At 33.8% G+C, this 13,048-nt stretch overlaps 1 protein-coding gene across 2 annotated transcripts; it reads right to left on the reverse strand.

Moving 5' to 3' along the window:
• Positions 1 to 5,329: 5,329 nt before the first annotated feature.
• On the reverse strand, positions 5,330 to 9,166 carry LOC18055633 (AP2-like ethylene-responsive transcription factor AIL5). Of its 2 annotated transcripts, XM_006453297.2 has the most exons (9): positions 8,707 to 9,166; positions 8,201 to 8,609; positions 8,013 to 8,095; positions 7,451 to 7,459; positions 7,047 to 7,135; positions 6,860 to 6,933; positions 6,688 to 6,738; positions 6,491 to 6,567; positions 5,330 to 6,387 (listed from the first exon to the last, which is right to left on the reverse strand). In XM_006453297.2, the coding sequence occupies exons 1-9, from the start codon at positions 8,912 to 8,914 to the stop codon at positions 5,660 to 5,662; spliced, it is 1,728 nt and encodes a 575-aa protein (XP_006453360.1). In that variant the 5' UTR covers positions 8,915 to 9,166; the 3' UTR covers positions 5,330 to 5,659. The 2 variants fall into 2 exon arrangements, with proteins under 2 accessions (XP_006453360.1, XP_024033781.1); XM_024178013.1 differs by lacking the exon at positions 7,451 to 7,459.
• Positions 9,167 to 13,048: the final 3,882 nt, after the last annotated feature.

Raw genomic sequence — 13,048 nt, forward strand, 5'->3', positions numbered from 1 at the left:
TGGTTAATGGTTAGGGCAAAAAGTGGGCCTTGAAAAGAGGCTTGGGCCCTCCTTAGAAGTTTCTCAAGAAGCCCAACAACATTTGTTGTTCGATCGTGGGTCTTGGTTCGGGCATAGTATGCTTGTAATTTTTTGGAAAGCCCACGTTTCTTCAAGGACTTGGGATGGAATTCCTCCCTCTTTTCTTCAGATTTTTACTTCTCGAAACAATGCAGAAAAATATCAGACAAAATTTAAAAAGAAAAAGAAGTCTAGAGCAGATTGATTTTATTATTTTTTTCGTTTGCTTTTGTTTCAAGTTAAAATGGGAAACACTGCTTGGCCTTTGGTCGAGTTGTGAACCACTATCCTCAAAGTTAAGCATGACTATGAGGGCAGTGGTTCGAGTTCCCATAAACTCAACCTCCCTCAATTAAGTATGATTGTGAGGAGTTACTTTATAATTCTTTCTCATTTGTGAAATGCGAGTGGAGCATAAACATCCCTCGTCTGTGAGAGTTATTTGTCTGGGCATATACTTCATAAAATTTTATGTAATAACGTAAGTCCCAAGTTATATATTTGATTGTAAATATCAATGTAATGATCTATTGTAATAGCAATTATAAATATTTGTATAATACAGTAGTCCGATGTGTAATCAGTATTAAAAAAAAGAATAAATAAATAAAAATGATAAAAAAATGTAATAGGAATTATGTTCCCATTCATTGCTCAAAAATTAAATTCAAAATTCTTCTTTTGGAATTTGCATTTCATACTTGATTAAAGCAAACATTACTTTATGTCTTTTGTTTTGATACAATTCTTATTTTGAGAAATTTACACTCAAACACAAGATGAATTGCTGGAGAATTCCAACTCATATGTACTATTTCTATCTTAACAAATGGGGGAAAACATAAATAAAATTCACCGTGTTTCAACCAAGTCCATGCAACTATATCACAAGCTTTAACACAATGCCTTTATTTTTAAATTTATTACAAAACCAGTTGTGTAGTGAAGCCATCAATGTCGGTATCTTTATTTGCGAACTGTTATTCATTCAAACTCTCTCTCCTACTTTTGGTTTGAATTTGGTCCAAACATTCTCTACAATCCCATCCTACATAATTGATTCAGCCATAAAAAGTCATTTAACTTAACCTGTAATCATGTCACAGAAATTCAACTACAGCTAGTAGCTGAGGAATCTCCAACGTGCATATGTCATCAAATCAAACTCCTTTCACTTCCACTAGCATTATTGAAGTGCATACACAATCAATTACATCTCAACATAATGCCAGTACTTCCAAATTAAGGAATTAAGCTCTTGATTAATCACAGTCAAACCAATCAAACCGCACGCTTAGCGGACTATTAACCCGAGTGGCCGAGCACGTGCGGCCTCATAATTAACTAGGTGATTATTATAATCACAGCCATATAACCCAAAGTAATTATAAATTATAATATAATGTATAACGTCCCTGATTCACGATTTCTTGTTCTCATTCAAGAAGGCACAAACCCTAATCTAATCCCTTAGATGATTTTAATAACGTAAAGGAACAGAAAGTTTGGTTGCCGAGATAATGACATAACTTAAGGGAAATTGGCGGAAACTCATCTACTGTTTGTCAAAATTATTCATTCTTCCCCTCATCTTTTAAAACCCACCAGAATTGTCATTTTTTTTCTTTTTACTTCAAACTAATGTTAAAGTCTCTTCATTACAATTAGTTTGCAAAAAATAAAAAATAAAAAGATTCATCTATCCTCTAAATTAAAAGGTGTATTAAACTGTCTAATATTATAAAATCAGGGGAGCTCTTATAAGTCTTAAATTAAACGTGATGAGAAAATTATTTAATGTTGCAAAACAAAAGGGGTATTGGGGAATTTTCCCCGTAACGTAATTAGAAGCTATAGCAATAGGGTCCTTGGTCAAAACAACATAATAATAAAAGTTAACGAGTGTAGTACGTGGTGTGGGTGGCCGACATGCAAAACAAAAGCGAAACAAGGATTGAGACTAAACTCCAAAAAAAGAATAAAAAGAAAAGCTAGCTAGCCAGGGTTTCCCCCACTAGTTTTTAATTAAAGTCGGGGATAAAGAAAAGGGCCAAAAAGAGATGATCTTTTTGCAGTATTGCATTTGACTAATACTTAGCTGCAATTTTTAAACGTTGCCTTTTCAAGAGATGGCATGTGCCTCTGATTTTGTTTAGAAAGATAAAATCTAATTAGAGTATTAGGTGTAAACATTTTGGTAGTCTTTCAATAATTTTATCATAAATTGGAGTACACATGGCACGACTTAATTACCAGCAGAAAAATAATGTTGCAATGCATTAATTTCATGAAGAAAATAACGTCACGTACGATGGCAACATCAATGAACAATTAAACTTAATGAACTTCAGCTTTTCAATAAATACATGTGTTTGGGGGAAAACAACATGCATGTTATTGAGTATGAAAAATATTATCGAAAATGAACTTATGCATCCCGCAAAATATGAATTTAAGCATAAGAAAAAACAAAATCTAACGTAGCATTTAGTGTATTAAAGTTCGACATTTTCTTTTCTTCTATAATTAGTATCAAATAACTAATTCCAATCCGTGTATTAAAAAAAAAAAATACAAATGTCTACAACGGATAAGAATCTGATTTTTTTTTGTTTGGGGGGGGGGGGGGTGTAGGGGAAGAAGAAGAACATAGACGATAGAATGAAGTTCAAATAATTGCCCTTTACTTTTTTCTTTTTTTTTTTGAACACGAGGTATCTTGGGGAGGGCTCCAACTGTGGGAGGCACCTTTAAGCCTGTACCACAACTCAGACTAGAAGTTCCCACTCGAACCGAGAGACACAGATTCTCCCAACAAAAACGACTTCCTTGCGACTCGAACTGGGGAGCAAACCCAATCAAGCTACTTAAGGGGACTCCATTGACAATGGAGCAAACACTTTATTGGTATAATTGCCCTTTACTTTGATCTACTGTAATAATCACAGGGCGCATTTGTAAATCAATAAATCAAAAGAAAAGGTGGTGTTCATATTTCCATCAATCATTCTTATTTACTTCGTGATTAAGTGCAATGCTACAAGCATATATCACTTTGCAGAAAGCTCATTCATGCGTTTAGAACGCAAAACTCGTTTCTCTTTTCAATATCCTGCTAATTTCAACCCAAAAGTGAAAACAAAAAAAAAGAAGAAAAAACTGCTTTCTATTCTAATTGCTGCTGCTAACTTGTATATACAAACATAATTCCATTTTGACATTTAGCTATCGACTTAACTATAATGAATGTGATTATATTATTTGGAAACATCATAACTTTATGAGTAGATAATTTTCCAAGTTAGCAAAAGATATAACTTAAGCCAATGATCTCCCAAGATGCCCACGTGATCTCATTTCATCTCTCAGGCCTCAGCTGCTTAATTAGAGCAAAACTTAAATTACTTCACTAATAGAAATAAATAAAAACAGTCAAAGAAGCGGTCAAAATTGAAGGCAAAAGTGGTGCTAATGAGCGCCGAAAGGAAGTTGGAGACAGAAGAGACAAGAAAAGACACAAATTTTTTTCCAATTGAATCTGAGAGCTAGCTACAAAAGGCTAAAATTAAAACAACAATAATAAGTGTGTGGTTTTGTTCTTTGTCCCATTGCACATCATTACGTTATTAAAGTTTGATATATCTACTTCACTTTTGGTTCCCTCACTTTTTTTAGGTCAAGGGGGCAGTGGCCCTCTGTTAATCAAGAGTTTAGACTGCCTTTTTGTGTTAGACGACAGATGTTTTAACTCAGTTCAACCCACAAGTTCAATTTTTGTTTTGTTGCGCGTTTAAATTTTAATTTTTATAAAGGAATCTGCATATATGCATGACAGTATATTCTAAATAATAATAATAATAATAATAATAATAATAATAATAATAATAATAAGGGTTTGGTTATATTAGAGTTGTTTTAAAATAGAATATTTTTCATAATTATATCATTAAAGTTTTAATATTTTTTTATTATTTATTACTTTGTGTGTGCGGTAGAGATTCATGCTTCACCGTAAATCTAATTCAACATAACTATAGCCTAATAATAATAATTCACGCGTCTATGCGTTATTGCACGCTTAAAAAAAAGAAAAAAAAAGATTTTACGACGAAGAAAATGCTTTTTAGCTGTAAACAAACAATACAGCAATGACAAAACACTTTGAGCTTAACCAATTATAGCACATTCTATCTAAGTTTCGATTGTAGTATAATTAAGGAACGATTGAACATAGCTTTAAAATCTATAGTGCTTTTTTTTTTGTCTAAATCGTCACGGTTATAACATAATTTCAAAGTCTATTAACCGTAATTCAAAAATCTACGTCAAAAAAAAAAAAAGTAAGTAAGACCTATTCGCTTAACAAAGAAAATAAGAACCCTATTAGGTTCTAAGTCGCAGTTGGTGATTTCTTCTTCGTATACTTGGCATAACTTTTAGCCTTCTTTCTCTCTACCAGTTACCAATGAAGGTCGACGGAGCTGGTCCGACATAACTCCCCGGGATGAAAAATAATAAAATAAATAAGCGGCCCACTCGCTTTCCTCTCGGTCGGCTAGGCATAACCTTTAGCCTTCTTTCTCTCTACCATTTCCCCGTACTAGGAAGAAGAGTGTGCTATCACCCGCTTAATCACTCACTTGAGAACTCGGCACCTCGAAATTTCAAAGCACCAACCACACAAATCGACACCAAAGAAAATTGAAGAAAAGAGTGTTACAATTGGCAATCCCAATCTTTTTCGTTCACAATAAAAGTTATTTGTCTTCAGATCATTTTAAACGCTCCAAAAGTCAAAGTCAGCAAAGTACGCAGCATCCACATCACAATAACTTATCACATGAAAATAACGGAACTGTTAATTTCCACTACAGGGAAATGGACACCCCATTGAACAGCCGAACGAAGAGGATACAACCAGAGTTACGGTACATTGATAGTTTTAATGAGAAAATAATAACACTCATTAATATATCATCACTACTAACTAAACAAGATTTACTAACAAATATGTCCCAACTTTTCATTGGGATCCAGCCAGGGAAGCAAATATTCGAAGAAGAAGAATAATATTTTTCATAAATGGAAATATCTAACTAGTGAAAGTCGCTTGCTTCAGCAACTACTGAAAGTGATTATCATGACCTCGATTTCTTTTTCTTTCTTTTATTTTTGTGGGGGGGGGGGCTAGAGAGCGACATTGACTAGTCAAGAAATTCATATTTTGAAGAAATATATTATGTAAAGAAGATGAAAAACACGCAGCAGAAAATGTGAACTTTGAAAATGGATAATATTGATACCGACGATGAGAAGATTACAAAAGAGAGTCTTTTCCATCTACACGTACGTACCCTTGTAAATCGATCGCTGTCAGTAAATAAAGAAAAAGCAAAAGAAAAAAAAAAGATGGAAAAAGCATCACCATAACAAAAGAACTCGAGTTAGTACAGTCAGCTACAGCTACTTCGAATTTCTTGTCAGTCCCACTTGATGATCATAACTATTTTCAGTAATCCGCCCAAAATAAAAAAAAAAATAAAAAAAGCAAACTTGTGCCCATCTATTTTGCACAGATTCTCATCATACACTAGTGATCTCATTCCATGCCAAAAATTGGTGTCTGAAACACTGAGAGACTTGGCTTCGCAGTCTGGAAAGAATGCAAAGATGGTGAAATCCAGCTTTCATAACTGTTACTATTCAAGCCAATGGGTGTGGCAAATGGGATATTTGAAGAACCTGTATGGGCACTAGTTGTTGTGGTGGTCGTACTATTAGTAACGCCACCCTGCTGCTGCTGTTGCTGAAGATAGTTACCAACATTGAATAACCCATTATTACTGCTTTCATTGACTGCTGATGATGGATTTGCAGCGAAGTCCACGTTGAAAGATGGTGACGATGTGGGACTCTGAAGATAAGTTGGTGCTATGCTTAGGCACTTGGCATTGGTTAGAGGAGTGGCAGTAGTGTTATTTTGGTATCCAAGGAGGTTAGACCAGTAATCTGCCGATGGGTCTTGTTTGATGGGTAATGCAAAGCTTAGTGTTGAGGTAGCAGGATGAGATGATGCAAAGGCAGCCAGATGAGATGATGCAGATGATATATCCCGATCGTCCGACCGGCTTCCTCCATCCAGGCTCTTACAATCGGAAACTGATTCAGATGAGTTCTTGGACTTGCCGGTGATTCCTCCGATGGGAAGGTTGCTGTTGGCAATGCTTTTTACGTCGTAACGACTCATGTCAAAGTTGGTTACTGCATTTAGGCCTCGGAATTTGATTGCAGCAATGTCATATGCCTCAGCTGCTTCTTCCTGTGTGCCTATTTTCAAAAAATTATGTATCACACATGATTATAATCAAGAAACAAAACCAGTAACTAAATACGTTAGCAAAAATAGTGGAAATAAAGGTTAGAAACTCACTGAATGTGCCAAGGTAGAGATCCTTGTTTCCAGCAACTCGTCCGATTCTTGCTTGCCAACGACCATGTTGATGGTGCCTACAGTAAAATACAGTAAATATTTAGAATATGCTACCACATTATTATTATTATTATTATTTCTACTACTAATACAATTATTATTATTATTTAAGATGTTGAAAGTTAAAAGTAACAAACCTTGTTACTCCTCTGTAAATAGAAGCTCCCCTAGAGAAACCGCTACTTTTCCTACAAGATTGAGAAATTAATTACCCTGCATGAATTTAATAACTTTGTCCTGGCACAATGACCCAATTCAGAAAACCCAGAACCTAAAATTAAATGTAGAGAGTGAAAATGGTTAATATACCTTCGAAGGGAAGCAACAAATTCTTGTCTAGTCATGTTCTTCATATCTTCTAGTTCTTTCTCATAGTTGGAAACCTTCAAAAAGCAAATTAATAATATTTCTGAGTAAAACATTTGATAAACTAAAAGAAAATTCCAGCTAAAAAAATAATAAAAACACTCATGGTGTGAGAAAATTGAGGACTCACCGGAAAATTTGTAGTAGTGGTCGGACCCCAGTATTTGAGAGCTGCAAGATCGTAAGCTCTAGCTGCTTTCTCTTCTTTATCATAGCCACCTACAACAAATTAAAAAATAAGAAAAAGAGATTAGCAAAATGAGTATCCAATGACTAGAGAAAATAGTAGTGATAATAATAATTAATGATTTGTCACAGTGACCCAAAATCTAGAGTCAAATCTGAAGTATGTGAGCTTGACAAGATGCGTTCATGCAAGAAAGAACAAGAATAATTTCCATGTTCCAGTGAAAACAAAATGATGAATGATGAATGATGAATGATGATGATGATGATGATGATGATATTAATAATACTTGCAAGTACTAGCTGGTAGTTATCTATAAAAGTTAATATTCGAAAGAAAGAACTTACCCAAATAAACTGGAAAATAATAATGATGATGATATTTTGCATATCCATCCATAGCAGCAATCATTCGTCATGTACATATATTTATATGCCACATAAAGAAGCAACAAAAGCACATTAGAATCTTCAAAACCCCAAAACCAAAAAAAAAAAAAAAATTATTATTATTATCATTTAATATTCACCATTCAATTCACCTATTCATAAATGCAAAATCTAATGCGCCAACAGTGTTCAAAACGACAAGATCTAAGCCCTTCAAATTAAATACATTGTCAGCTCTTGAGATTTGCACCGTTTAATTTTTACATTCTTTTTCATTTAACTTTTTTTTTTCTTCCTCCATCTTCATTTATTCCGATCACGCTCTGACCACCCTCTTTCAAGGACCATATTTAACAGAGCCTCAGAGTCAGACACCTCCCACCCAGATCTCAGCGTGGACCCATTTACAAAACTTACGCGGCCGCGGCGCACGTTAGAAAATTTTGAAGGAAAAAAAAACCCTAGAACAATTTTTTTTTTATTTAAAAAAAAAGAAAAAGAAAAATAGGACTGTAGTTACCTTGTCTTCCTTTTCTACTTTGGCCTTCTCTTCTGCAGCTGTTATCCCACAAGTGAGCTTCATACCTCCCCGTCCATCTATGTCTTCATCATCAAAGCAGCCAAAAAAATAAATAAATAAGAAAGAAAATAACTAATTTTACTTGTTAATAATTATTTGTCTTTCAAGATGATTTATTTTATATATACCTAGTGACCCCTCGGTAAATAGAGGTGCGTTGGCCGAAAGTATCAACTGTTTTCTTAGGCGCGGGCTGTGCAACAAGCGGCACTAGTTGTTGTTGGTGGTGGTGGTGTTTTAGGTGCTGCTGCTGCTGCTGCTGCTGATGGTGGATGTCTGTTTGTTCGGTGGCAAAGCCGCGAAGGAAGCTAGCGGCTATTGTTTTGAGCTCGGAGTCATAAATATCATGAGCAGTCGTTGCACTGGAAAGATGATGATGACCTAGTTGCACTTGTGGCGGCTGCGGTGGCGTAGCGGTGCATGAACCCCCAAGAAAATCTTCAAGTTTAGGGCTGCCCGTGAATATAGATAAGTCTGTTGCACTTGCTATCCCAGTTGCTTCTCCTCCTCCTCCTCTTGCTAAATTAATAGTACTACCTGTTGTTGTAGTTAATAACAGAAGCCAAACAATCAAATAAGTGGGGTCGTCCCAGCTAGCTAGATTAAGAGAAGGTTTAGGCGCTTTTCTACATACCTGAGGCGGTGGTGGCAGTGGCGGCGGTGGTGAAGGCTTCAAAGAGGCAGATGTGAGAGGATTCAGGATCAGAAGTGGAGGAAGTTTGCAAGTTGTTATTGGAAAGAGAGAAGCCAAGCCAAGCGGAATGATCCATATTGATACTGTTGCTGCTGCTGCTGCTGCTGCTTAGGTTGACGTTCATATTATTATTATTATTATTATTCATTTTGCTTTGTGCTGTATCGGTGAGTGTGAAATAAGAAAGCGAGAGGGGAGAGAAAAAGAGGAGGGGTGTTTGTTTCTTTGGAAATAGTGGAAGGAAAGAAAGAGAGAAAATTTTGTGCTGTCTTTGAAAGATGAAGGGGAAATAGCGAGTTATGAAGACACAATTATAGAGGTAGAAGAAGAGAGAAAGATTGAGAGAGAGAGAGAGAGGGATGACTGTGAAGGGTGAGAGAGAGCTCGCACGACCATCGAGGTTTTTCTATTTTTTCCTCTGAGTGAAGAAAATTAAATGTTTATTTCAGTACTATTGTTTATTATTATTATTATTATTGTTGTTATTGGATAAAAATATTTCAGAGAGAGGCGTGGGGCAAACGCCGCACAGTCGTCCTCTAAAAAGCTTCCACTTGCTTCGTACAGAGTTTTTCTCTTTCTTCATTGTGGTTTGGTCAAGGAATGAAGCCAGATTTAGAGAGAGAATGAGGTCGGAGGGATTTGCTACCGTGCTTTTAGTTTTCATCGTGGAATTGTTGTGTTTGTATATACACTTTTTTACTCGGAGACAAATTATCCGCTTGTATATTATTTTTTCAATTTTTTAGATCCTTTTGCATTTTCAGTGAGTACAAATATTTTAGGGGTGAATCATTTAGAAGATTGAGATTCTCTTTTGATCTTATTTTTTTCTGACTAAATTTTATTAATATGATTAATAATTAATAAATTAAAAATAATAATTAAATTTTAATTATGTACTAACACTAACGTACAGATGGTATAAGATCAGTAAAAAATTAGAAAATAATCATAATTTAAATCTAGACGTGAATTTGAGTTTTAGTTTGGAGACTTTATTATTCTCTCTAGATTAAATATTAAGTAGAGATAAACATCCTTTTCATTACGAATATAAATATCCGAGACAAAGTACAAACGTTTGTGCTAAATAATTGGAAAAAAAAAAAACTATCACAATTTGGGGGATTCTGAGGGGCACATAATTTCGTTACGTGTATTAATTTGATCTACAAGGTGAGCCATGTACCGCAACGAAAGCATTAAATTGTGGCACATAAAAGGGGAATATATTTTTGAATGGGCGTTGTACGTTGGTACTATGTGTATATGTGTATGTGTATGTTCGTTGAGGAGAAGCAAGGAGGAGGAAAAGGGGACACGGTGACCCATTTGGTGAAGTGAGGACTTGGTTTTAAAGAGAGCCCAGGAAAGGGCCAAAAAAAAAAAAAAGAAATGGGAATCATCAAAATTGGTCCCAAAGTTTGCCGCGTGTCATTTCATTGTCTACGTTAAAGCTTTTTTTTTTTAATTTGCTTTTTGACTGACGGCAAAAAGACAATTCGCGCCTCTCGGGCGCTCACATTTTTATTTGATTTTTCATCGCTCATCCCTAATTCCTAACAGCTAACCGGTTGGGTTGAACAGAACTTTCCTGCGCTGCCTGGTAACCAAATGGCTTGTGCTATTTTTTTCAAAGTTTGTGTAGAGCCAGTAGGGTTTCTGACTTTTGATTCCGAGGTGCGTGAATTTCACGCGCAACCATTATTGGACACCAGTTGTTTGTTACTCACCATTTGTTACATTATCTATCGTCTTGTCTTTTTAATATTTTTATTAGCCAGATTAATTCTATCTTCCCTTTCTGATTATATTGCTTCCTAAAATTTACTTATTTATTTATTTTTGACAGGTAATATTTATTAAAAACGAAAATGTAATCGTTATTCGAACACACACACACACACACACCATCGGCTGAGCTAATTTAGATAAATGAATATATAAATTTATAAGTTTTAATGAGAAAAAAAATAATTACAACGAGGGAAAACCATAATTCGACGTAACCAGGAACGCTTACTTGGACGTATATTTGAAAAAAAGAAAAAAAGAAAAAAAGAAAAAGAATCTCAAAATTATTTAATAAAATAGTATCGAAAGGCAAAAACCATTAAATAATTAAAACTTAAAAAGAAAAAAGTATGGGGCGAGTTCTGTGCTGGCTATTCGTTCGCTCCTCTGCTCTGCTTTCTGCATGCCAAATCTAATGGCATCCACATGCTTGCATGACACCTACTGGACACGTGTGCATTTTTTACGATTTTGTGTTTCGTATTACCCATAACCATCATGGACACGTGTCGGCTCACGGCCCAAAGATGCCATGTTGCACTTGCATGCATGTACAAGATTGTTTGTGAATTGTGAGAGAGTAATAATAGACTAGGGTGTGCCAGGAACTCAAACTTTATAAATATCTTTTATTTTTTGGGTAAATAAAATAAATAAATACAACTTAAAATAGATTATATGACGATGACTCAACGACTGAGGTGTAGGCTTGAGGCCAGGAATTGAGATTTTTGCCCATGTGGGGAATTGATTGACGCATCGACGATCTGACCGTTGACTGTATATGCTTGATTTATTTCTCAAAAGAAGAGAAGCATACGTTTAGCCTACACATATATAACGATACCTAAATAATGCTTTAACAATTAATAATATTTATGAATTGTTGGCACGTAAATTTAAAAAATGAGATCATGAATATCAAGTGATTTATATAAAAACCAGAAGCATTATGCATATTATCACCTCCGATGAAATAAGAGGAATTTTAATTAAGTTACAACTTATCCGAATATTTATGCGTGGATAGATCTCACAATTAGTAACTGAAATCGTGCAAATTTAACCACGATATGTACTGAGATTTTGATTTTATTTTCTTGAAACAAATAAGCATAAAAACTCATTTAGTTCTTATATTTTGAAGTTAGTTAAAATATTCATGTCGTTAAACTATTGATATCTTTGCTGATACTTTGTTTTTTTTTTTTTACTTATTTTTATAATATTACTCTCTTACAATAACATTTCTTTTTTATAACATTAATGAAAAGAAAAAATTAAATTACTAATTTAATCTTAAAAATAAAAATAAAAATAATATATATTAATTTTTCTAGAAGTCTACATATGTCAAAAAAATTAAAATTGTAAATAAATTGACAAATTTTTGGACATTAATAAAAAATTAATATATTAATTCCTCAGCATAGTGTACCACAAAAATTAATGTATATATTTTTTTTTATTTTTTTTTAAATTAAATTGGTAATTTAATTTTTTAATGTCCAAAAAATATTAGTGTAACTGGGTAATATTTAAAAGTAAATCAAGAGAAACAAAAGCTAATGGCAAGGGCGTCGCTAATTTTAACATTAATAATATTTTAAAATATTTTTAAAACTACTAAGATTAAACAGATATTAACTTCAAAATAAAAAGTAAATAGACTTTTACCCGATAAATAATTATCTATTTCGCTTTAATTCTTAAAATAATTCAATATCATGTCAAGATATGATAACGGGTCTAGCGAGTGTCCCTTTCACATTATCCGAACACTTTCTATTTTCATATAGCGAATCAGTTTAAAACGTGGCAAAAGCAAATCACTCATCTTGATGTATACTTTCATTTACATTATTGGATGTATTAGAGTCCGTATAATATTATTATCTAATCATGCTTTTGTATGTAAGATCTAGATAATATCTGGGAGAAAAATTATGTAGAATATACATTTAAATATAGTGCATTAATAGCTCATAAGCATAATTAAGAGTTTCTCCAATAGATAATCATTTATATAATAATAATAAAACATTTTACGCATTGTTATTTTTAAGTTATTCATTGTTATTGTCTTTTTTTTTTTTTTTAAATAGCTTTGGATGGAATAAAAAAATCACTCACTAAACAATTAAACTTAAACATTTCCCCCATTATTATGATACCAACTAAAATTAACACGAGCATAAATTGGATTAGTAGTCAGCCGAGAGCACTCCTGTCCACCACGCCTTCAAATTCTCGTATCCCTTTGAACTTATACAATCCACTTCTTACCTTCATTGCAACAGGCCACTCAATTGACCTACTATTTCACACACACACACACACACACACACGTATATATATATTTTCAACGTATTGGAGTTTTGTCTATTAGTATATTGAAATTTATTTTAATATTTTACTAGCATTCTCGTTTCTTTTAAGTGAAGATGTCCCATTAGAAAATAATTATATAGACAATCACTTTCAT

Source organism: Citrus clementina, unplaced genomic scaffold (genome assembly GCF_000493195.1).
Source record: "Citrus clementina cultivar Clemenules unplaced genomic scaffold, Citrus_clementina_v1.0 scaffold_1, whole genome shotgun sequence".
Classification (NCBI taxonomy): domain Eukaryota; kingdom Viridiplantae; phylum Streptophyta; class Magnoliopsida; order Sapindales; family Rutaceae; genus Citrus; species Citrus x clementina.

What these genes read in the sequence shown, in the direction of transcription:
- LOC18055633 (XM_006453297.2), bottom strand. Translation starts at nt 8,914, where the DNA reads ATGAATAATAATAATAATAATAATATGAACGTCAACCTAAGCAGCAGC. An exon ending in CACTGCCACCACCGCCTCAG is followed by an intron (nt 8,610 to 8,706) that starts GTATGTAGAAAA and finishes CTACAACAACAG; the next exon opens with GTAGTACTATTAATTTAGCA. An exon ending in TTTGTTGCTTCCCTTCGAAG is followed by an intron (nt 6,739 to 6,859) that starts GTATATTAACCA and finishes TCAATCTTGTAG; the next exon opens with GAAAAGTAGCGGTTTCTCTA.